Source organism: the organism of the source record quoted next, unplaced genomic scaffold (genome assembly GCF_019419815.1).
Source record: "Pyrus x bretschneideri cultivar Hongxiangsu unplaced genomic scaffold, Pyrus_bretschneideri_v1 Contig1, whole genome shotgun sequence".
In the NCBI taxonomy this organism is placed as follows: Eukaryota; Viridiplantae; Streptophyta; class Magnoliopsida; order Rosales; family Rosaceae; genus Pyrus; species Pyrus x bretschneideri.
Window position 1 is genome coordinate 8,940,284 of NW_025999390.1, and position 22,665 is coordinate 8,962,948.

Here is a 22,665-nt window from a genome sequence, read left to right on the forward strand (position 1 = left end):
AATGGAAAGTCACATCCGTGAGAAATTTAACAACATCCGTGATTTTTCTCTTTTAAAAAAGTACCACACGACAAACTCTCTACTATTCACTATTATTCCTATGTAGGCATTCAATTATTCTTACAATTATTACAACATATACATATATATCTAGAAGGAAATCATACCCCCATGGCCAAGCATACATATTGCATGGCTAATTCTCTCTCACTCACTCACCCGACCGGTTTCGGCCTATACAATCAACTCAACCCACCAATCTTATGCCGCTGGCGAAGAGTAGTAATTGAGAGACTAGTTGGTAAGTGTTGCACCCATGCATGGCTTTCCACCCCTTTCCTTTACATGGCTAATCACATACAATTTAAATGCAACAATATGTTTGATAGCACATTAACAGAAATAAAATATTAAAATCGTCGCTAAATCGAATATAAAACTTCTCGCTGACATGTGAGAAGAATATAAATAGATTGTAGGTTTTAGGCTGCTGTTGTCAATTTGGACACGAATTCTTGGATGTTTTTGTCCGAAGTGCCACCGTCACTCACAGCCTCTATTGCCAACTCCCTCCATTTCTTTGCATTCTTTTTCATTTCAATCCCATCCTTCTCATCTTCCATCACTTTCCTAATGCAACGCTTAAACTCTTCTCTTCCAACCATCCCATTAACATTCTCACCGCGATCGTTTATCTCATCATGATCATGATCATAAACCTTCACTCTAATACCAACCTTCCAAACATCCTCAATTAGCTTAGAATTAGTAGGCTGGTCGGTCCACTGCGGCATTGCAATCATTGGCACTCCCAAGCTTAATGCCTCGATTGTCGAATTCCACCCGCCGTGTGTGAAAAAACATCCCACCGCCGCATGCGACAGCACCTCCAACTGAGGGCTCCATTTTACTACTAACCCTTGACCGCTATTACTTGTCTCTTCAACAAACTTGGAGGGAAGCTTTGCCTCCTCCGAAGGCCTAACCACCCACAAGAAGTGGAAGCCGCTTTCCTTCAGCCCAAATGCAAGCTCCTCCATCTGATTGTCACTTAGATTGGCCATGCTACCAAATGCCACGTATACAACCGAGCCTGCTGGCTTGGTGTTGAGCCAGTCTGTGCAGGTCGAGTCGAACTTGAAAAGATGGACCCCGTAATCCTTGTCGTCTTTGATGCTACTGTCCAAGTAAAAAGATGGAATTGTTGGCCCTATTGTCAACAAATTTGTACAATCTTTTGACATGGAATCCACCGTCTGTCCTTGCATAATTATTTCATACTACATATTAGTTACTTGACAAATCAATTATATATTGATCTACCACAAAAAACAATAAAATAAAAAATAAAAAATAAAGAAAAACCTCGGCAACAATGATGATTTTGAATAATGATATTTAGGCATACAAAAGGGTCACACTCCCGACAAATTTATGTCATGCCATATCTGACATACCCCGACCTAAATCGAGACGTGCTTACATCCCACATTATCCAAGGAAGTGAATCATATAAGCCTTATATGTATATTCTCATCTCTACCTAGCACGAGGCCTTTTGGGAGCTCACTGGCTTCGGGTTCCGTAGGAACTCCAAAGTTAAGTGAGTTTGCGAGAGAGCAATCCCAGGATAGGTGACCCACCGGGAAATTCTTGTGTGAGTTCCTAGAAACAAAACCGTGAGGGCATGGTCGGGGTCCAAAGCGGACAATATCGCGCTATAGCGGAGTCGAGCCAGGGATGTGGTGGGGGCCCGGGCCAGGATGTGACAATTTGGTATCAGAGCCAATCCCTGGGCGGAAGTCTGCCGACGAGGACGTCGGACCTCTAAGGGGGGTGAATTGTTACATCCCACATCGTCCAGGGGAGTGGATCCTGTAAGCCTTATATGTATATTCTCATCTCTACCTAGCACGAGACCTTTTGAGAGCTCACTAGCTTCGGGTTCCGTAGGAACTCCGAAGTTAAGCGAGTTCGCATGAGAGCAATCCCAAGATAGGTGACCTATTGAGAAGTTCTTGTGTGAGTTCCCAGAAACAAAACCATGTGGGTATGGTCGGGACCCAAAGCGGACAATATCGTGCTATGGCGGAGTCAAGCTAGGAATGTGGTGGGAGCCTGGACCGAGATGTGACAATATCACTCTTGTGGGTAAATAGAATTACTAGTTAATCACCGATAATCTGATATTTATATTTTATTTCCAGTTTCACGTTTATTAAAACTTAGAAATTTGTTTGATAACTGTTTTCAATATAAAAATAAAAAAATAAAACTAGTTTTATATACGACTTTTCAATATTTTGGCTTATTCTGGTTTTCACTTAGAAACAATTACCAAACAAGTGAAAACTAAATATTAAAAATATTATAGAGCTAGACGTACCTCTTGCTCTAACTTGTAGAAAGTATTGACAAAAATGAAATCAGCTTTGTGGGTGTTAGAAAATTGGTTCAACACCATCTCAAAGTAAGCTGGATACGAGCCCCGGACAGAAATGAAGGACGGGAAGTCTCGAGGCTCAAGCACGTCATGCAACCCCGGAACAGAAGAAATCGTCAGTTTCCCATGATGCTGGAGATAGTAAGTGTAATTAACCGTGCATGTTTGAGTAAAAAAGGCACAGGCAAGCATACCAAATTGTTTGGCTACTTCCAAGGCCCAAGGTAAAAAGGGATCGTAAACAATGCAATCTATAGGTTGGGGTGAGTTTTGGTGCTTTTTAATGAGCTCGGCTAGGGTTTTGGATCCCACGGCTTCCATCCGGGATAGATAGTCGGCGACGCTCTCAGCTTGAGCAAAGCCGCCTTCGTCGTAGCCATCGGAGATGGTGTCGAAGTAGACGGAGCCCGATGATGTGCGCTGCAATGAGTTGGCGATGAAGACGGTGTTGGCTAAAGTCACTTTGATGCCCTTGCCCTTGGAGGAAACGCGCTTGCAGAATTGGAGCAACGGGTTTATGTGACCTTGAGAAGGATAAGGAACTGCCAACACATGAGCTCTATAACCCTTATCACCTTCCATTTGATCTCTCTCTCTCTCTCTCTCTCTTTTAATTTGGACGACCAAAGCAATGTTTTTACAGTAAATGGTAGGCATATATGTAATCTATAGAACACCAAATAGTCAATCTAGTGAATCAAGTATTGGAGGGTAGAGTTCCACGTTGAAGATGTACGAATTTAATTTATGTAGGAGATTAAAAATGTAAAATTATCGTTTATACTAAAAATAAATATTTTGTAATAAAATTCAACATCTTTATTTGTTTTTTGCGCTTGAACCTTATCCCATGCAATGGGATGACTGTTAGGTTTTATTAATTGAAACCCTTTCCCAACATCCTTATCTATTTTTTGCATTTTATCTCAATCGCACGTAATAGGACCACTTTAGGTTTTATTCATTGAAATCCTTTCCCAACATCTTTATTCGTTTTTTTGCATTTTATCTATGTGAATGGATCAATGACACCATTTATTTTTTTTTACAATTTTTTATACATGTTTTTATGGAGCCAAATCCGTAATGTATTTTAACGAATTGAACTCTCAATCTTTTAGGTATTTTCTCAAAGATCATGTCTACTAAAATTACCCAAATTTGAAACCGTGTTTTGGATTAAAGGTTTAGGATTCATTGTAGAGCCGTGTTTGTTCATTTTCTTTTGCTACAAATGAATGTCTTAATGATTTTAATAGACGGTTCAGATTATTGAAATGTATTAAGAAAACCTTACAAAATATGTATCAAAAGTTATGTAAAAAAAAAAAAAAATTATGAGATGGATGACAATGACAATGCGGACAAGTCCGTAGGTGAATAAGATCGATGATATCGAGCCCAGTCTTAAGTACAAGCTACTAACTAGATTGGGTGCTATTTAAGGCCATTGGTCCTACTGTTCAACTTCAAGCAATCACCCTTCTTCATTAGCCATTTAGCCCTATTTTAATTGTTTCTTGACTACGTGAGTTAATTAATCATATTCAAGCTAGAGATATTCCATTTGCCGATTTGGGACATCCATATATATATAAACGAATCAAGATTCAATAATTAGAAAATGCCAAGGACATGTGGTCCGTCCATAACGTGGACTTTTAAGAACGCCTCTTGAATATATAACTAAATCTCAAAGTTTCTAGCTTGTAACCCATTAAGTGGGAGTTTGTTATGATAAACTTGTTTATAGTTAATTTAATAATATAATATTACGTATAAATTTATTTCCGAGTGATATTATATTTTTTATTGAAACGATATGTAATGATAAAATATAGTACAAATACATACGTCATGCTGGTTTGGTATTGCTGTGCTTTGAAAAAAAATTGTTACTGTGCTGTGAGAATAAGTAGCTGTGAAATAAAGCATCAAAGTGTTTGGTAAACTTTTTTGTAAAAGTGCTTTTGAAAAAAGAAAAAAAAAACCAGTATTATAGTGTTTGATAAACTTTTATGTAAAACAGATGTGAAAAAAAACTGATTTTTCAAAGCTAGGTTTTGCAGCTTTGTGTTTTTGGCTTTTTTTCACCAAAAACTATGAAAAAAACTGAAGCTGAATGTTTACCCAACATAAAAAAGCTCCCAACTTTTTTTGATAGCCACTTTTTTCAGATGACCAAACTAAGGCTAAAGACACAACTCACTAAACTTAATATATGTTTGTGAAGAAGTTGAGATTTCATCATAAAATCAATTGGCAATATAAGGTGTAACTCAACTTACTTATAAGTCCATGCAAAGTCTCACCTCCCATTAATATGTGTCTCATTCTCAACACACCCCTTCACATATGATAAATTTTCAAGTCTAACACGTGGATAACACAACGGGATGACGTGGAGCGCGTGTGACCGTTTGGCTTCACACGTGGAACAATATGCTTTGATACCATGAAAAAGTTAAGATTTCATTATAAAACTAACTAACAATATAAGGAATAACTCAACTTACTTATAAGTCTATAAGGTCTAATTCCATTAATATGTCACGATTTAACATGATGTCTAAGTTGAACAAGAAAGTCAAGTTTTCATTATTTCATGATGGATCAGTCTTTTATCGTCAAGTCATGCATGAGCATGACCATACTTTTCAGGCTTTAATGGTACATGAAAGTCCATTTGGCGATACTTTTCAGGCTTTAATGGTACATGAAAGTCCATTTGGCGAATATAATAGTGTATATGATCGGGTTTGAAGGAGGAGAGATTCTATTTTTCAACTGATGACACTACATAATAATCATCTAATGGATGAACAGTGTAATATTTTTTTTTTTTTTTTTTTTAAGATAGTGCTATTGCGACAATATATTAGTTTTAAGTGTTTTTCTTTGATTTGAGAAGACAAATTTATATAACACAAGTGCCTTTTTGGTTATACCTCACGAGCAAGTTTAGACATTTGTCTCAGATGTGTTATTTTAATTTTTACTTACCGAGTACGATTAATTTTTAATTATTGTTGTTATCATGCTTGGGATTAAGAAATATATCCACAGTACGGTTGAAGTTAAAAATTTTTACATTTGTGTCTAGATTCGTTGATGCCTTGTTTCTTGTAAACTGGAGCATGTAAGGTATAACCAAAGTTTCTTCAACCATCTTCTTATTAATTTTAGCAGTAATTCCGGTTTGGGGAACATATATTTCCTGCATCGCCGGTTTTGAGATTGGCACAAAAGAAATTTCTAATGTTCCTCCATTTCACAAGTAATTTTGTGATTGGCGTACAAGTCCATACGGCTTCTGCAGTTTGTTCTTTTCCTATATGAGGCATCAAAGTCTTTACTTTCTTTCGTTTGCAGTTGTTGACATTACTTGTTTAGTGGATTTTCATGTTAGGATCCAACCATGAGATACCATTCAACCCATACCTATAAGTAGATAATTTTTCCGAAATATCTTTTTTTACGTAAGTATTGTAGGAGATATATTCCATGCGCTGTTTCATCTTAGTGTAATTACAATTTGTGTTAGAACATTGAAAATTATTTAGAGCGTGTCTTAAGCTCGTTTTTTTTTTTTTTTTTTGTGCAGATCTTCTATCATACCTTTTTCCTTATAGTTATTTTAGATAAACCACAATAGCCGATGACTTCTCCTACTCTTGACTCACCCTGTCCGTCCTCAACTAGCGAAACCTTTTCTGGATCTTTCAATATAAGTATAGAGGAAGAGAACCCAGACGACATTTTACCTGTTCTGGAAGACCCAACCTCTTCTATGTCCTGTGGCCATAATATCCCAAAACCACCTCCTGTCCCTAGTAAAGCATATACACAAAATAAACACTTCAAAAGGCTTTCACAGCGTTGCTATGTCCCAAATGAAACACTGGATACATGGGACAAGCTTTTTAAAGAAGCATATGGTGCTGATGTCTATATTTGCACCGAGGACGGATCGTGTATTCCAGTCCATTCTAGTGTTCTGGTAAGTTAACTGAATTGACCCTACAATTTCATTCCTTTGGAAATCCTGAATGAAATTTCTAGGTCAGGATGTGGCTAGAAAGTTTCTTTTTGTGTTGATGTGCAGACTGTTGCGTCACCGGTGCTTGGTAAATTTCTGCAGCAATCAAAAGCTAAATATGGTATGAGATACATTAAGATTCCTGGGGTACCGTATGAAGCAGTCTACACATTCATTCGTTTTCTTTACTCATCCTGGTATGTTGGAGTTATGTTGTTCAGTTAGATTCCCTTCCCTTTTTAATTCTTAATTTCTTATTCTAGTCAAATTTCTTGAAACATTTTCTCGTGTCTCCCATGCAGCTCTGAAAAGGAAGAGATGAAGAAATTTGTTCTCCATCTGTTGGTTTTGTCACACTCCTACTCAGTTCCATCATTGAAAAGAGTTTGCGTATATATTCTTGAGCAGGGATGGATTACTAAAGAAAATGTTGTCGATGTGCTTCAATTGGCGAGGAACTGTGATGCACCGCGGCTATCCTTAATTTGTGTACGCATGATTGTGAAGGACTTTAAAGCCATATCATCAACCGACGGCTGGAAAGTGATGAAGCGAGTTAATCCTGCACTTGAACAAGAGCTGCTAGAGTTCGTTGTTGAAGCAGATTCTGTAAGCTCGTTTTTCTTCCTTTTTTAAATATCTTACCTTACCTCTGTATTTGTTGGGGGAAGAAACAAAAAATACATGTATGTTAGGTTTCGAGATGATATCTCAGTTAATTTTAAGATCATGGATTCAAATTTTTGTGCTAGAGGAAAGAAGAGAGGTTGAAGAAAAAGGAAGAGAAAAAAGTGTACTTGCAATTGTATGAGGCAATGGAAGCCCTCCTTCACATATGCAGGGATGGATGTAGGACTATAGGTCCCCATGACAAGGTGTTTAAAGAAAGCCAAGTGGCCTGTGGCTTTCCTGCTTGCAAGGGGCTTGAGACCTTAGTTCGTCATTTCTCCAGCTGTAAAACCCGGGTTCCTGGTGGATGTGGTCACTGCAAACGCATGTGGCAGCTTCTTGAACTGCATTCTCGTATTTGCAACGACCCGGAATCATGCAAGGTCCCTTTGTGTAGGTACGCATGAGAATTCCACATGCACTTCTTTCTTTGCCCTACGTTTTCAGGGTAAGAAACTGAAATTTCAGTTTATGTTTGGTTGGCATTTGGTCTGCATTTGGTCAGTACTTACCCTTTGAAAGGTTTTTGAAATTTTTTACTGAAATCTTTCTATTGCACCATCATATCCCCACTATACACCGTCCCTGTCACGACCTCTGATCAATATTGTTACTGCCGGAGTTGTATTTTACTCTGTCATGTTAGTGAACGACACAACTCGGGTTTGATGGTTGGAATCGTCATCGTCATAACTACACTTCTTGTGGTTTCAGGCATTTGAAGGAAAAAATGCAGCAGCAGACTAAGAAAGACGAGGCTAAATGGACGCTGTTGGTGAGCAAAGTGGTAGCAGCAAAGGATACCCTGGGATCTTGAGATGATGCATTATTCTCCTCCTTGATGGTTTCTCCAAGATTCCCTACCTCCAGATGGATGTTGGCATCTATTACCCAGGTAAGGCAGTTCATCCCAGTAATATCTAGGGTGTTATATCCCACATGACCTAGGGGAGAGGATCTTCTATGCATGATATGTACATGTCTACCTCCATATAGCACGAGACCTTTTGGGAACTCATTGGTTTCAGATTCCATCAGAACTCCGAAGTTAATAAGAATGGCGATTGTGCTGCACCACTCTCATTGAAACAATATAGCATAAGATGGGCGATTCCGCACCACTCAAGTAGCAGAAAAATTTAAATATGTAGAGTAGGGTGGGGATTATACAGTACCATCTAAAATTGCAGTAAAATTAAATCTGCAGTCCAAGATGGGCGATGATACCGCACCATCTTCGATCGCAACAAAAATAAATAAACATTGGGTTAATAATCACGAGCTACAGCAAACAAGAAATCAAAGATATAAGTAATTGTTATATTGACAACTAGAAGCAGGCATGGCGCTAGCAATTCTTCGCGAGGGTATATCTAGCAGGTGAGGCAGAGGAGGAAGAAGAACAAGAAAATCCTTGGAGGAAACATTTTTCGCCGATGTGAACTATTTAGGGTTAGAGAGTTGTGCTAATAACGTGTTGTAAATAGGCAAAAGTTAGAGGAATAACCTTTGTTAAAGACAGGAGCGAAAGAGGTGCAAAATATCACACTGTTTAGTTTCGTAGCTATAACACAAAAGAATTGCAATAAAAAGAGGAGAGGAAGGATACTGATATTATTGCTTTTAGTAATTTTTTCCTTTAGTTGTTGTGTTGATCACCCACGAAGTGATCTATTTATAAAGCCACGTCCTAAGGTTTACAGTGAATGGAAAGTAACACCCGTGAGAAATTTAACAACATCTATGATTTTTCTCTTTTGAAAACGTACCACACGACAAACTTTCTACTATTCACTATTATTTCTATGTAGGCATTCAATTATTCTTACAATTATTACAACATATACATATGTATCTAGAAGGAAATCATACCCCCATGGCCAAGCATACATATTGCATGGCTAATTCTCTCTCACTCACTCACCCGACCGGTTTCAGCCTATACAATCAACTCAACCCACCAATCTTATGCCGCTGGCGAAGAGTAGTAATTGAGAGACTAGTTGGTAAGTGTTGCACCCATGCATGGCTTTCCACCCCTTTCCTTTACATGGCTAATCACATACAATTTAAAGGCAACAATATGTTTGATAGCACATTAACAGAAATAAAATATTAAAATCGTTGCTAAATCGAATATAAAACTTCTCGCTAACATGTGAGAAGAATATAAATAGATTGTAGGGTTTAGGCTGCCGTTGTCAATTTGGACACGAATTCTTGGATGTTTTTGTCCGAAGTGCCACCGTCACTCACAGCCTCTATTGCCAACTCCCTCCATTTCTTTGCATTCTTTTTCATTTCAATCCCATCCTTCTCATCTTCCATCATTTTCCTAATGCAGCGCTTAAACTCTTCTCTTCCTACCATCCCATTAACATTCTCACCGCGATCGTTTATCTCATCATGATCATGATCATAAACCTTCACTCTAACACCAACCTTCCAAACATCCTCAATTAGCTTAGAATTAGGAGGCTGGTCGGTCCACTGCGGCATTGCAATCATTGGCACTCCCAAGCTTAATGCCTCGATTGTCGAATTCCACCCGCCGTGTGTGAAAAAACATCCCACCGCCGCATGCGACAGCACCTCTAACTGAGGGCTCCATTTTACTACTAACCCTTGACCGCTATTACTTGTCTCTTCAACAAACTTGGAGGGAAGCTTTGCCTCCTCTGAAGGCCTAACCACCCACAAGAAGTGGAAGCCACTTTCCTTCAGCCCAAATGCAAGCTCCTCCATCTGATTGTCACTTAGATTGGCCATGCTACCAAACGCCACATATACAACTGAGCCTGCTGGCTTGGTGTTGAGCCAGTCTGTGCAGGTCGAGTCGAACTTGAAAAGATGGACCCCGTAATCCTTGTCGTCTTTGATGCTGTTGTCCAAGTAAAAAGAGGGAATTGTTGGCCCTATTGTCAACAAATTTGTACAATCTTTTGACATGGAATCCACCGTCTGTCCTTGCATAATTATTTCATACTACATATTAGTTACTTGACAAATCAATTATATATTGATGTACCACAAAAAACAAAAAAACAAAAAAAAAAAAAAAAAAAAACCTCGGCAACAATGATGATTTTGAATAATGATATTTAGGCATACAAAAGGGTCACACTCGTGACAAATTTATGTCACGCCATATCTGACATACCCCGACCTAAATCGAGACATGCTTACATTCCACATCATCCAAGGAAGTGAATCATGTAAGCCTTATATGTATATTCTCATCTCTACCTAGCACGAGGCCTTTTGGAAGCTCATTGGCTTCAAGTTCCGTAGGAACTCCGAAGTTAAGCGAGTTCGCAAGAGAGCAATCCCAGGATGGGTGACCCACTGGGAAGTTCTCATCTGAGTTCCTAGAAACAAAACCGTGAAGGCATGGTCGGGGTCCAAAGCGAAGAATATCGTGCTATAGGGGAGTCGAGCCCGGGATGTGGTGGGGGCCCGGACCAGGATGTGACAATTTGGTATCAGAGCCAATCCTTGGGCTGAAGTGTGCCGACGAGGACGTCGGACCCCTAAGGGGGATGAATTGTTACATCCCACATCGTCTAGGAGAGTGGATCATGTAAGCCTTATATGTATATTCTCATCTCTACCTAGCACGGAACCTTTTGAGAGCTCACTGGCTTCGGGTTCCGTAGGAACTCCGAAGTTAAGCGAGTTCGCGAGAGAGCAATCTCAGGATATGTGACATACATGTAAGCCTTATATGTATATTCTCATCTCTACCTAGCACAAGACTTTTTGAGAGCTCACTAACTTCGGGTTCCGTAAGAACTCCGAAGTTAAGCGAATTCGTGAGAGAGTAATCCCAGGATATGTGACCTACTGGAAAGTTCTCATGTGAGTTCCCAAAAACAAAATCATGTGGGCGTAGTCGGGGCCCAAAACGGACAATATCATGCTATGACGGAGTCGAGCCAGGGATGTGGTGGGAGCCCAGACCGGGATGTGACAATATCACTCTTGTGGGTAAATAGAATTACTAGTTAATCATAGATAATCTGATATTTATATTTTATTTCCAGTTTCACGTTTATTAAAACTTAGAAATTCGTTTGATAACTGTTTTCAATTTAAAAATAAAAAAATAAAACTAGTTTTATATACGACTTTTCAATATTTTGGCTTATTCTGGTTTTCACTTAGAAACAATTACCAAACAAGTGAAAAATAAAAATTAAAAATATTATAGAGCTAGACGTACCTCTTGCTCTAACTTGTAGAAAGTATTGACAAAAATGAAATCAGCTTTGTGGGTGTTAGAAAATTGGTTCAACACCATCTCAAAGTAAGCTGGATACGAGCCCCGGACAGAAATGAAGGACGGGAAGTCTCGAGGCTCAAGCACGTCATGCAACCCCGGAACAGAAGAAATCGTCAGTTTCCCATGATGCTGGAGATAGTAAGTGTAATTAACCGTGCATGTTTGAGTAAAAAAGGCACAGGCAAGCATACCAAATTGTTTGGCTACTTCCAAGGCCCAAGGTAAAACGGGATCGTAAACAATGCAATCTATAGGTTGGGGTGAGTTTTGGTGCTTTTTAATGAGCTCGGCTAGGGTTTTGGATCCCACGGCTTCCATCCGGGATAGATAGTCGGCGACGCTCCCAGCTTGAGCAAAGCCGCCTTCATCGTAGCCATCGGAGATGGTGTCGAAGTAGACGGAGCCCGATGATGTGCGCTGCAATGAGTTGGCGTTGAAGACGGTGTTGGCTAAAGTCACTTTGATGCCCTTGCCCTTAGAGGAAACGCGCTTGCAGAATTGGAGCAACGGGTTTATGTGACCTTGAGAAGGATAAGGAACTGCCAACACATGAGCTCTATAACCTTTATCACCTTCCATTTGATCTCTCTCTCTCTCTCTCTCTCTTAATTTGGACGACCAAAGCAATGTTTTTACAGTAAATGGTTGGCATATATATATAATCTATAGAACACCAAATAGTCAATCTAGTGAATCAAGTAATGGAGGGTAGAGTTCCACGTTGAAGATGTACGAATTTAATTTATGTAGGAGATTAAAAATGTAAAATTATCGTTATATTAAAAATAAATATTTTGTAATAAAATTCAACACTTTTATTTGTTTTTTGCGCTTGAACCTTGTCCCATGTAATGGGATGACTGTTAGGTTTTATTAATTGAAACCCTTTCCCAACATCCTTATCTATTTTTTGCATTTTATCCCAATCGCACGTAATAGGACGACTTTAGATTTTATTCATTGAAATCCTTTCCCAACATCTTTATTCCTCTTTTTTGCATTTTATCTATGTAAATGGATCAATGACACCATTTATTTTTTTTTACAATTTTTTGTGGAGCCAAATCCGTAATGTATTTTAACTATTTGAACTCTAAATCTTTTAGATATTTTCTCAAATATCATGTCTACTAAAATTACCCCAATTTGAAACCGTGTTTTGGATTAAAGGTCTAGGATTCTTTGTAGAGCCGTGTTTGTTCATTTTATTTAATACAAATAAATGCCTTAATGATTTTAATAGACGATTCGAATTACTGAAATATATTATGAAAATCGTACAAATTGTGTATCAAAAGTTATGTTAAAAAAAAATAAAAATTATGAGATGGATGACAATGACAATGCGGACAAGTCCGTAGGTGAATAAGATCGATGATATCGAGCCCAGTCTTAAGTAAAAGCTACCAACGAGATTGGGTGCTATTTAAGGCCATTGGTCCTACCGTTCAACTTCAAGCAATCACCCTTCTTCATTAGCCATTTAGCCCTATTTTAATTGTTTCTTGACTACGTGAGTTAATTAATCATATTCAAGCTAGAGATATTCCATTTGCCGATTTGGGACATCCATATATATATAAACGAATCAAGATTCAATAAGTAGAAAATGCCAAGGACATGTGGTCCGTCCATAACGTGGACTTTTAAAAACGCCTCTTGAATATATAACTAAATCTCAAAGTTTCTAGCTTGTAACCCATTAAGTGGGAGTTTGTTACGATAAACTTGTTTATAGTCATTGTCCCGTTTTAATTTAATAATATAATATTACGTATAAATTTATTTCCGAGTGATATTATATTTTTCATTGAAACGATATGTAATGATAAAATACAGCACAAATACATACGTCATGCTGGTTTGGTATTGCTGTGCTTTGAAAAAAAAATTGTTTCTACTGTGCTGTGAAAATAAGTAGCTGTGAAATAAAGCAGCAGAGTGTTTGGTAAACTTTTTTGTAAAAATGCTTTTGAAAAAAGAAAAAAAAACTAGTATTATAGTGTTTGATAAACTTTTATGTAAAACAGATGTGAAAAAAAACTGGTTTTTCAAAGCTAGGTTTTGCAGCTTTGTGTTTTTGGCTTTTTTCACCCAAAACTGTGAAAAAAAACTGAAGCTAAATGTTTACCAAACATAAAAAAGCTCTCAAATTTTTTTGATAGCCACTTTTTTCAGATGACCAAACTAGGGCTAAATTCAATTAACACTTTGTTTGGTTTCAACTTTCAATCGATAGACACAACTCACTAAACTTAATATATGTTTGTGAAGAAGTTGAGATTTCATTATAAAATCAATTGATAATATAAGGTGTAACTCAACTTATTTATAAGTCCACGCAAAGTCTCACCTTCCATGAATATGTGTCTCATTCTCAACACGCCCCTTCACATATAATAAATTTTCAAGCCTAACATGTAGACAACACAACGGGGTGACGTGGAACGCGTGTGACCGTTTGGCTTCACACATGAGACAATATGCTTTAATACCATGAAGAAGTTGAAATTCTACTATAAAACTAACTAGTAATATAGGGAATAATTCAACTTATTTATAAATCTATATAAGGTCAAATTCCATTAATGTGTCACGATTTAACATGACGTCTAAGTTGAACAAGAAAGTCAAGTTTTCATTTATTTCATGATGGATCAGTCTTTTATCGTCAAGTCATGCATGAGGATGACCATACTTTTCAGGCTTTAAGGGTACATGAAAGTCCATTTGGCGGGATTCTATTTTTCAACTGATGACACTACATAATAATCATCTAGTGGATGAACAGTGTATTACTTTTTTGGTTTTTTTTTTTTGGTAATGCTATTGTGACAATATATTAGTTTTAAGTGTTTTTCTTTGATTTGAGAAGACAAATTTACATAACACGAGGGCACATTCACGATAGCTACCTACAGTCTTGCTCTCTTAAGGTTCTCATCTTAAGAACAAATGAAAATCAAATGTATAGTAACCACAAGATTATATTAGTTTAGATTTAAAGACTTAAAATATTTGTTAAAAAAGAGAGAGAGAGAGAGATTTGTAATGGCTCATGGAAGTTGGTTTTGCTTTATTAAATTGTCAAATATTTTAAGTCTTTTAATCCAAAGTTCAAAACTAATTTATTCTTGTGGCTACCAATTAATATTACCGTCTCGTAATATTTATCTTCATTTGTAAGTGAGATGTTTTAGATTCGATTCTCACCAAAAGTAAATTTGAACTATATTATTGTTAGCCTATTGTAAGGCCAAGTCTACCCCCACCCTTTAGTGTAGATGATATTTTTTGTTAAAAAAAATGCATTTGGTCCTTACATATCCTTAAAAAATAAGGCTTTTAAGAGAGCAAAACTCTAGCGTCTCATCTCATGTTAATGATACAAGAATATATGGGTTCGTTTGAAAGTGTTATTAAAATGACTGAAAACATTTTTAGTGAAAATATTTTGGAATCAATTCTAATAAAAATGCAAGTGAATCTTAAAAAAACACTTGAGATGCTTTTGAAACCAAAAAAATATTTTCTTTAAAAATGTTTTCAATCATTTTGAAAGTACTTCTACACGAGTCATATGTTATCTTCTCTATCATATGTTCACTTGCCGTAACGGTGTAGTCTGCCATACCCATCCCTCAATTGAGGTGGACCCACCCCCATCGTTTTCCATTCCCATGCAGCATTCTACCTTGAATCCAGATCCTTGCCAAATCCTCTTTGTGAGAATTTCAGGAATCTGTGAATCAGATCATTTTATCGTATATCGTGTGATCATAAATCATTTCAAATATTTTTATTTAAAATTAAACACAAACAATACTTGATAAAAATCAATCGCATGATGTACGATAAACATACACAAACCATAAATTTCTAGGATTCTCTCCGGAGAGAATCCTGTTAGTTCTACCTTACCCCTTTCCGACTAGTTGATCGCCGTTATTCCTCTCCCTTACTCTCTATCTCTCCGTAGGTCGTAGCCGTCCAAACATTTGCTCTCTCCCTACGCATCCACGTGGCACTCTTTACATTTCAATTTGTCTATTAATAAAATAACACTTGTTTTATTGTCTAAAAAATAATAAACATATCATAATTTTTTTTAAATTTAAAAAAACAAAAAACATGTAATATTTTTTATTAAATCAAACTAACAAGTGACAGCATCAAGTACTCGGCAATAAATACCAAAGTATTATCAAATTAGTTCTTTTCACTAAAAATTTCGCCTTTTTATCCTTTTTTCTGTCACATATTTTCTCCTTTTTATTTTGGGTAAATACAATTTCCAATTTTGTTTCCATTTTCTCTCTACCGCAACAATTTCCACTTTCTTTCTATTTTTTATCTTTTAAATACTTGACAATAACGTTACTTATGTGTATAATGAGTGGTTACGAACTCCCCGATATTTGGCAATTGGGCAAGGATTATGGGGTTTCATAAAATTTCTAACCAACAATTTTGGCATTTCTAGATTTTAGAAAGAGTATATATATATGCACATGCATAACCAACTTTGTTAAATGTAGCATCTCACTAGATAATACTCACCGCGAGATATTTAAAATCAAATTACAAAACATCATATAATTTAACTTCACATACAACGTGATATTATATAAGTACTTAGAAATATCGTCGTAACGACTTTTGATTACCCCCCTAAATTCTTATCCTTACGACGGCAACAACTGCTGTTGACGTTACTATCCACTTGTGCTAATCTTCGGTCCTATCGATTACTCTGAAGTTGACTCCTAGTGAGTTGGTCGCTGATGCGAATCTCATTACCAAAATTAGCACCCTTCATGAAAAAAAAATATCCAACCAAACCATCTCTCTTCGTACAAAGATAAATTGGTTTCTATTTTTCGTAAGATTTATAAATGTTTAAAACATATTATAATTTTTTTTTAAATTCTCTTCAATTCATTAATTTTAAGAAATTTTTAAAATTAATTTCTAATTAAATATACTTAAAATGTTATATATTTGTTTAAAATTCTAACTAAATACAATCGAATTTCTAAGAATTTTAATAAATTATCTTATGATTAAGTACACTTAAATTTCAAAGAATCATTTAAAATTTCAATAGATTTATTAAATGAAAAAATAAATATTAAAAAAAAGGGAAAAAGTGAGCAATAAATAACAGACGAGTATGGGTTTATGCAGCAACCTCCCTCGTATTTTAGGGGAAGAAAGACACACGTCCGTCGCTGTCACCGACTCCTTTCTTCTTCCTCTGCAATCCCGTGTGCTCCATCTCTTTCCGCTTTCCAACACTTTTCGCATTCATCGAATTCGAGCACTCTCATTTCTCACATCCTCCAGTCATCCAATCGCTCTTCTTCCTTTCAAGTGATTTCTTAATTTCCCAGTTTTCTCTAGGTTTTTATTGATTTTGTGTTTTTTTTTTGTTAGAATTTGGAGATAATTTTATTATGACTCTTACAGTTTCGTTTAATTCAGTAAATTTTTTGATTATTTGGTTGGTTTCAGCATCGTTTGGGATTTGAGTGCGTATCTAGCATGAGTGACAGGATTGTGGGGAAGATCGGCACAAATCTAGAATTTTTCTGAGAAGATTTGCTTTTTTTATCTAAGGTATGATTCAGATTTTCTTGAATTTTCTCGATAGCCAAACAGGGCATTAGGACTAATACAATCCAGTTTATTAGCTGGCAAAGTTTGTTCATTCAATCCATTTTTCCTGTGAATTTTAAATTTTTATAGTACTAAGCATATGAACTAGCTCTATTATTTACAGTATAAGAATAAAAATTGTCCTTTACTTTTAGCCTATCAATTAGCCTTTTTTTTTTTTTTAATATATAAAAAATGTGAATGTTGTAAACTGTGTTGAAAGAAGATTGGATTAGGTTTAGGTCTGGTTTGGTATTGAGGTGATTTTGAAAAAAATTGGTATAAAAAGAAGCTGAGAGCTGTTTTTGTGTTTGGTAAACATTCAGCTTTAGTTTTTTTTCACAGTTTTGGGTTAAAAAAAGCCAAAAACAAGAAGTTGCAAGACTCAGCTTTGAAAAATCTGTTTTTTTTCACATCTGTTTTACATAAAAGTTTACCAAACACTATAATACTGATTTCTTTTTTTTCAAAAGCACTTTTACAACAAAGTTTACCAAACACTTTGCTGCTTATTCTCACAGCACAGCAGAAGCAGTTTTTTTTTCAAAGCACAGTAATACCAAACCAGCTTGAGAGAGGATCCTTGCCGGATCCTCTTTGTGAGGATTTCGGGGATCCTACAATCATATATGTTTATCGTACATTGTGCGGTCAATTTTTGTTAGGTACTGTTTATATTCAATTTTTAATAAAAAAATTTACAATGATTTTTTACCGCACAATGTACGATGAACGGATGTAATTGAAGAATCTTTAGGATCTTCCTGGTAGTTGGTGATTGTGGGATCTAGGGGTGGGTTAAAAAATAAAAAACCTGAACCGAAACCGAAAAATCCTAGGACAAGGATTGTCTGCCCTCTAGTGCCCTCTTGTTTGTATGGTCACGGTTAAGCCACGTCAACATTTTATATTACTATTTATTTTTGTCTTATTATCTCTATGAAAAAAACAATATAAAATGTTGACGTGGCTTAACGGTGACCACGCAAAACAGAAAGACACGGGAGGGCACCGAAAGTGGGAGGGCAGACAATCCTTGTTCAAAATGCTAACCAAACAAAAAACCGAACTGGAAGAAATAGTAATTTTGGTTCTGTTTTCGATTTCGGCAAAAACCCGAACCGAACCCACTGGGATCTGCCTTTCGGCCCTTTTCTCAATCTCTTGTGTCTTATTTTGATAATTAAATCAGCGATGCACGAGCAAGTTTAGACATTTGTCTCAGATGCGTTGTTTTAATTTTTGCTTACCGAGTACGATTAATTTTTAATTATTGTTGTGATCATGCTTGGGATTAAGAAATATATCCACGGTACGGCTGAAGTTAAAAACTTTTATATTTGTGTTTGGATTCGTTGATGCCTTGTTTCCTGTAAACTGGAGCATGTAAGGTATAACCAAAGTTTCTTCAACCATCTTCTTATTAATTTTAGCAGTAATTCCGGTTTGGGGAACATATCTTTCCTGCATCGCCGGTTTTGAGATTGGCACAAAAGAAATTTCTAATGTTCCTCCATTTCACAAGTAATTTTGTGATTGGCGTACAAGTCAATACGGCTTCTGCAGTTTGTTCTTTTCCTATATGAGGCATCAAAGTCTTTTCCTTCTTTCGTTTGCAGTTGTTGACATTACTTGTTTAGTGGATTTTCATGTTAGGATCCAACCATGAGATACCATTCAACCCATACCTATAAGTAGATAATTTTTCCGTAATATCTTTTGTTACGCAAGTATTGTAGGAGATATGTTCCATGCGCTGTTTCATCTTATTGTAATTACAATTTGTGTTAGAACATTGAAAATTATTTAGAGCGTGTCTTAAGCTCGTTTTTTTTTGTGCAGATCTTCGATCATACCTTTTTTCTCATAGTTATTTTAGATAAACCACAATAGCCGATGACTTCTCCTACTCTTGACTCACCCTGTCCGTCCTCAACTAGCGAAACCTTTTCTGGATCTTTCAATATAAGTATAGAGGAAGAGAACCCAGACGACATTTTCCCTGTTCTGGAAGACCCAAGCTCTTCTATGTCCTGTAGCCATAATATCCCAAAACCACCTCCTGTCCCTAGTAAAGCATATACACAAAATAAACACTTCAAAAGGCTTTCACAGCGTTGCTATGTCCCAAATGAAACACTGGATACATGGGACAAGCTTTTTAAAGAAGCATATGGTGCTGATGTCTATATTTGCACCGAGGACGGATCGTGTATTCCAGTCCATTCTAGTGTTCTGGTAAGTTAACTGAATTGACCCCACAATTTCATTCCTTTGGAAATCCTGAATGAAATTTCTAGGTCAGGATGTGGCTAGAAAGTTTCTTTTTGTGTTGAATGTGCAGACTGTTGCGTCACCGGTGCTCGGTAAATTTCTGCAGCAATCAAAAGCTAAATATGGTATGAGGTACATTAAGATTCCTGGGGTACCGTATGAAGCAGTCTACACATTCATTCGTTTTCTTTACTCATCCTGGTATGTTGGAGTTATGTTGTTCAGTTAGATTCCCTTCCCTTTTTAATTCTTAATTTCTTATTCTAGTCAAATTTCTTGAAACATTTTCTCGTGTCTCCCATGCAGCTCTGAAAAGGAAGAGATGAAGAAATTTGTTCTCCATCTGTTGGTTTTGTCACACTCCTACTCAGTTCCATCATTGAAAAGAGTTTGCGTATATATTCTTGAGCAGGGATGGATTACTAAAGAAAATGTTGTCGATGTGCTTCAATTGGCGAGGAACTGTGATGCACCGCGGCTATCCTTAATTTGTGTACGCATGATTGTGAAGGACTTTAAAGCCATATCATCAACCGACGGCTGGAAAGTGATGAAGCGAGTTAATCCTGCACTTGAACAAGAGCTGCTAGAGTTCGTTGTTGAAGCAGATTCTGTAAGCTCGTTTTTCTTCCTTTTTTAAATATCTTACCTTACCTCTGTATTTGTTGGGGGAAGAAACAAAAAATACATGTATGTTAGGTTTCGAGATGATATCTCAGTTAATTTTAAGATCATGGATTCAAATTTTTGTGCTAGAGGAAAGAAGAGCGGTTGAAGAAAAAGGAAGAGAAAAAAGTGTACTTGCAATTGTATGAGGCAATGGAAGCCCTCCTTCACATATGCAGGGATGGATGTAGGACTATAGGTCCCCGGGACAAGGTGTTTAAAGGAAGCCAAGTGGCCTGTGGCTTTCCTGCTTGCAAGGGGCTTGAGACCTTAGTGCGTCATTTCTCCAGCTGTAAAACCCGGGTTCCTGGTGGATGTGGTCACTGCAAACGCATGTGGCAGCTTCTTGAACTGCATTCTCGTATTTGCAACGACCTGGAATCATGCAAGGTCCCTTTGTGTAGGTACGCATGAGAATTCCACATGCACTTCTTTCTTTGCCCTACGTTTTCAGGGTAAACTTCTTGTGGTTTCAGGCATTTGAAGGAAAAAATGCAGCAGCAGACCAAGAAAGACGAGGCTAAATGGCCGCTGTTGGTGAGTAAAGTGGTTGCAGCAAAGGATACCCTGGGACCTATCTCAGGTCGGCGCTCACGTTTTTCATAACCTCTTGTTTCAAAAGCTAAATGTATCAAAAACGACCCATCCTCATTCACTAAAGCAGTGTATCAAGAATGTAAATCAAGAGAAATGTACTAAGAATCTTCTCTCTTTTGTGGTCGAATAAATGTAATAAACATCCGACGCTGTTAGTCAATAGCTCTCACTTCAGTTCTTGTAAGCCAAGATATTTCAATTGGATGATTGACCATGTCATTTTGATACAGAAAGTCTTGCAACTTTATGCATAGAAAAAATCGACCTCAAGCATAAACCAGCAAAGAAACTCCGTGAAGCAACGCCGTTATCTTTGTTGAAGGAGATATATAGAATCATCAGAATTTTAAGAATTCACATAAAAATAACAGTTACCAAAACAGATGCTGTAAAATGTATCGAGTCGAGTAGTTCTATTTCCTTCTCATGAATGATCCCATGTAAGCTTACATTACAATATGACCGCATAAAGCATGGCAGCAGATGATCTACATGGCTTCATAACATCACAATTAAGCCCCGTCCGCTACATTCCTCTTCGTTGTACTAATGTATAGAACTGCATTAATGCAAATATAAAAAAATCCAATTATTTTCTCGCGGAGGCAACACTAAAGAGAAAAACAATGATACAATGCTTAGATAATTACCATTATTTCCACGAATAAAAGCATCCCCATACTTATTTTTCAGCTGTCCATTGACATATTCTTCAGTCTGTTCCATTGCTATATTCATATACCCGTCCAGACACGCAAGGATACCTGCACAAGAAATTTAAGAGGTCAAAATAACTGATCCCTTCCCTTCAGCTTGAATCCTACTACATAAAATAGCCTTGCAAACTTTGTCGATAATATGTTGATCCCAGATATGAATACAACAAAACAAGAGTGAAAAGGCGAGAAAAGAAAAATCGATAGACATGAAAAAAGAAATAAAGAAACAGACCTCGATAGTCAACACCAGAATTCAGTTTGACAACAACCGGTCGCCCACGAATTGACTTGAGGAAATCTGCCGGAGTTTTTGTGGTTCCTGTCCCCTTCTCTCCACCTCCACTCATTTTCTCAATCCTAAATCTTAACTTCTTGCACCTCCTAAGATGATATCAAATCATAACCAAATTCAAACACTAAAGAAGGAAACAACACAGAAAAGCAACAAACCTCCATCATGATGTATTACTAAAACATATCAGAAAGAATTGCAAAAGCAGGGCTACTGAGACGAACAGATACATCAACCAGACGTTGCAGTGCAAAAAACCAGTAAATACAGTCTTCGCAGAACTGAGTGACTCTTACACAAGACCATCCAAACAACAAATTTTAGCTTGTTGGTATCAGATGATTAACTCTAACGCTAACACAGACACTAACTATGACCTAACGTGAGATGCGTAACGAGCATCAAGTCTACAGGTCTACATAAGCCTCTAAATTAATTTCTGGAAGAATTACTCGATCCCACACCTCAAAGGGTGCTAAAAGAATAATCCTTTTGATTATAAAGTATACGCCTTCGAAACAAGCCATGTAAATTAAGTATCCAAGCAAAGGATAACCATTTTTTTTCAATAAAAAAATAAAAGAAGATCAAAAGAGCCAGACCCAACCCAAGGTATCAACAAATTCTCCACAAAAAAAAGGTCCTTAACACATTTATGCTGCCACTGAGTTTATCCAATTTTGCAATTTCATCGTCACAACTCACAAGCATCTCAAAATTAACCTTTATCCAGGCAATAGCTCAAATTCAAGAACCCTAAAATGGGCAAGTTCAGAAAACCCCTTAAATCTGTAAACCGAAAAAAAAATAACAACGAAAAGGAGTAGTTGACATAACAGCTGAGACTAAACGAAGAAGAAACAAAAATGGTGCGAAACATAACGCAGATCAAAGCACTCACCTTTGTTGGTTCCGCTGCCGGTGCTTCAACTTTTGAGAGAGCGCGAGAGAGGGAAATTAACTTTAACCGGGAAGCTCTCACTGCAACAGCGCGTTATATATGAGCGTGGCGATTTTGGACCTTGG

General features: G+C 37.0%; 5 protein-coding genes across 11 annotated transcripts; 2 read left to right on the plus strand and 3 right to left on the minus strand.

Annotated features, from left to right (window-relative positions):
• Window positions 1–69: 69 nt before the first annotated feature.
• On the minus strand, window positions 70–3,102 carry LOC125477116 (UDP-glycosyltransferase 74F2-like). The gene is made up of 2 exons (XM_048583979.1): window positions 2,387–3,102; window positions 70–1,256 (listed from the first exon to the last, which is right to left on the minus strand). The coding sequence occupies exons 1-2, from the start codon at window positions 3,098–3,100 to the stop codon at window positions 483–485; spliced, it is 1,488 nt and encodes a 495-aa protein (XP_048439936.1). The 5' UTR covers window positions 3,101–3,102; the 3' UTR covers window positions 70–482.
• A 2,182-nt stretch (window positions 3,103–5,284) lies between these two features.
• Window positions 5,285–8,763, plus strand: LOC125477120 (BTB/POZ and TAZ domain-containing protein 3-like). 4 transcript variants are annotated; one of them, XM_048583996.1, is made up of 6 exons: window positions 5,801–5,922; window positions 6,048–6,443; window positions 6,549–6,679; window positions 6,785–7,091; window positions 7,235–7,548; window positions 7,866–8,763. In XM_048583996.1, the coding sequence occupies exons 2-6, from the start codon at window positions 6,102–6,104 to the stop codon at window positions 7,966–7,968; spliced, it is 1,197 nt and encodes a 398-aa protein (XP_048439953.1). In that variant the 5' UTR covers window positions 5,801–5,922; window positions 6,048–6,101; the 3' UTR covers window positions 7,969–8,763. The 4 variants fall into 4 exon arrangements, with proteins under 4 accessions (XP_048439966.1, XP_048439957.1, XP_048439953.1 ...); XM_048584009.1 differs by having other exon boundaries at window positions 5,285–6,443; window positions 7,876–8,763; XM_048584000.1 differs by having other exon boundaries at window positions 5,285–6,443; window positions 6,585–6,679.
• A 169-nt stretch (window positions 8,764–8,932) lies between these two features.
• On the minus strand, window positions 8,933–12,066 carry LOC103949022 (UDP-glycosyltransferase 74F2). The gene is made up of 2 exons (XM_048583985.1): window positions 11,374–12,066; window positions 8,933–10,112 (listed from the first exon to the last, which is right to left on the minus strand). The coding sequence occupies exons 1-2, from the start codon at window positions 12,010–12,012 to the stop codon at window positions 9,339–9,341; spliced, it is 1,413 nt and encodes a 470-aa protein (XP_048439942.1). The 5' UTR covers window positions 12,013–12,066; the 3' UTR covers window positions 8,933–9,338.
• A 4,546-nt stretch (window positions 12,067–16,612) lies between these two features.
• Window positions 16,613–20,788, plus strand: LOC103949023 (BTB/POZ and TAZ domain-containing protein 3). 3 transcript variants are annotated; one of them, XM_048584022.1, is made up of 7 exons: window positions 16,613–16,836; window positions 16,948–17,052; window positions 18,934–19,329; window positions 19,436–19,566; window positions 19,672–19,978; window positions 20,122–20,435; window positions 20,508–20,788. In XM_048584022.1, exons 3-7 carry the CDS (start codon window positions 18,988–18,990, stop codon window positions 20,635–20,637), a joined length of 1,224 nt encoding a protein of 407 aa, XP_048439979.1. In that variant the 5' UTR covers window positions 16,613–16,836; window positions 16,948–17,052; window positions 18,934–18,987; the 3' UTR covers window positions 20,638–20,788. The 3 variants fall into 3 exon arrangements, with proteins under 3 accessions (XP_048439979.1, XP_048439974.1, XP_048439981.1); XM_048584017.1 differs by having other exon boundaries at window positions 16,613–16,806; XM_048584024.1 differs by lacking the exons at window positions 16,613–16,836; window positions 16,948–17,052 and adding an exon at window positions 18,084–18,482.
• Window positions 20,789–20,922: 134 nt separating this feature from the next.
• Window positions 20,923–22,664, minus strand: LOC103949024 (sm-like protein LSM36B). Of its 2 annotated transcripts, XM_009360112.2 has the most exons (4): window positions 22,541–22,664; window positions 21,580–21,728; window positions 21,279–21,392; window positions 20,923–21,187 (listed from the first exon to the last, which is right to left on the minus strand). In XM_009360112.2, the coding sequence occupies exons 2-4, from the start codon at window positions 21,692–21,694 to the stop codon at window positions 21,141–21,143; spliced, it is 276 nt and encodes a 91-aa protein (XP_009358387.1). In that variant the 5' UTR covers window positions 21,695–21,728; window positions 22,541–22,664; the 3' UTR covers window positions 20,923–21,140. The 2 variants fall into 2 exon arrangements, with proteins under 2 accessions (XP_009358387.1, XP_048439990.1); XM_048584033.1 differs by lacking the exon at window positions 22,541–22,664 and having other exon boundaries at window positions 21,580–21,746.
• Window position 22,665: the final 1 nt, after the last annotated feature.

Bases quoted from the DNA above. Each gene is read 5' to 3' on its own strand.
- LOC125477120 (XM_048583996.1), top strand. From the start codon at position 6,102: ATGACTTCTCCTACTCTTGACTCACCCTGTCCGTCCTCAACTAGCGAA. The intron at 6,444-6,548 runs GTAAGTTAACTG...GTTGATGTGCAG, and splicing joins CAGTCCATTCTAGTGTTCTG to ACTGTTGCGTCACCGGTGCT. The intron at 6,680-6,784 runs GTATGTTGGAGT...TCTCCCATGCAG, and splicing joins CGTTTTCTTTACTCATCCTG to CTCTGAAAAGGAAGAGATGA.
- LOC125477116 (XM_048583979.1), bottom strand. From the start codon at position 3,100: ATGCCTACCATTTACTGTAAAAACATTGCTTTGGTCGTCCAAATTAAA. The intron at 1,257-2,386 runs GTACGTCTAGCT...ATGCAAGGACAG, and splicing joins TCTACAAGTTAGAGCAAGAG to ACGGTGGATTCCATGTCAAA.
- LOC103949023 (XM_048584022.1), top strand. From the start codon at position 18,988: ATGACTTCTCCTACTCTTGACTCACCCTGTCCGTCCTCAACTAGCGAA. The intron at 19,567-19,671 runs GTATGTTGGAGT...TCTCCCATGCAG, and splicing joins CGTTTTCTTTACTCATCCTG to CTCTGAAAAGGAAGAGATGA. The intron at 19,979-20,121 runs GTAAGCTCGTTT...TTTTTGTGCTAG, and splicing joins TCGTTGTTGAAGCAGATTCT to AGGAAAGAAGAGCGGTTGAA.
- LOC103949022 (XM_048583985.1), bottom strand. From the start codon at position 12,012: ATGGAAGGTGATAAAGGTTATAGAGCTCATGTGTTGGCAGTTCCTTAT. The intron at 10,113-11,373 runs GTACGTCTAGCT...ATGCAAGGACAG, and splicing joins TCTACAAGTTAGAGCAAGAG to ACGGTGGATTCCATGTCAAA.
- LOC103949024 (XM_009360112.2), bottom strand. From the start codon at position 21,694: ATGAGTGGAGGTGGAGAGAAGGGGACAGGAACCACAAAAACTCCGGCA. The intron at 21,393-21,579 runs GTCTGTTTCTTT...TTTCTTGTGCAG, and splicing joins TTCTGGTGTTGACTATCGAG to GTATCCTTGCGTGTCTGGAC. The intron at 21,188-21,278 runs GTAATTATCTAA...GCATTAATGCAG, and splicing joins TTTTATTCGTGGAAATAATG to TTCTATACATTAGTACAACG.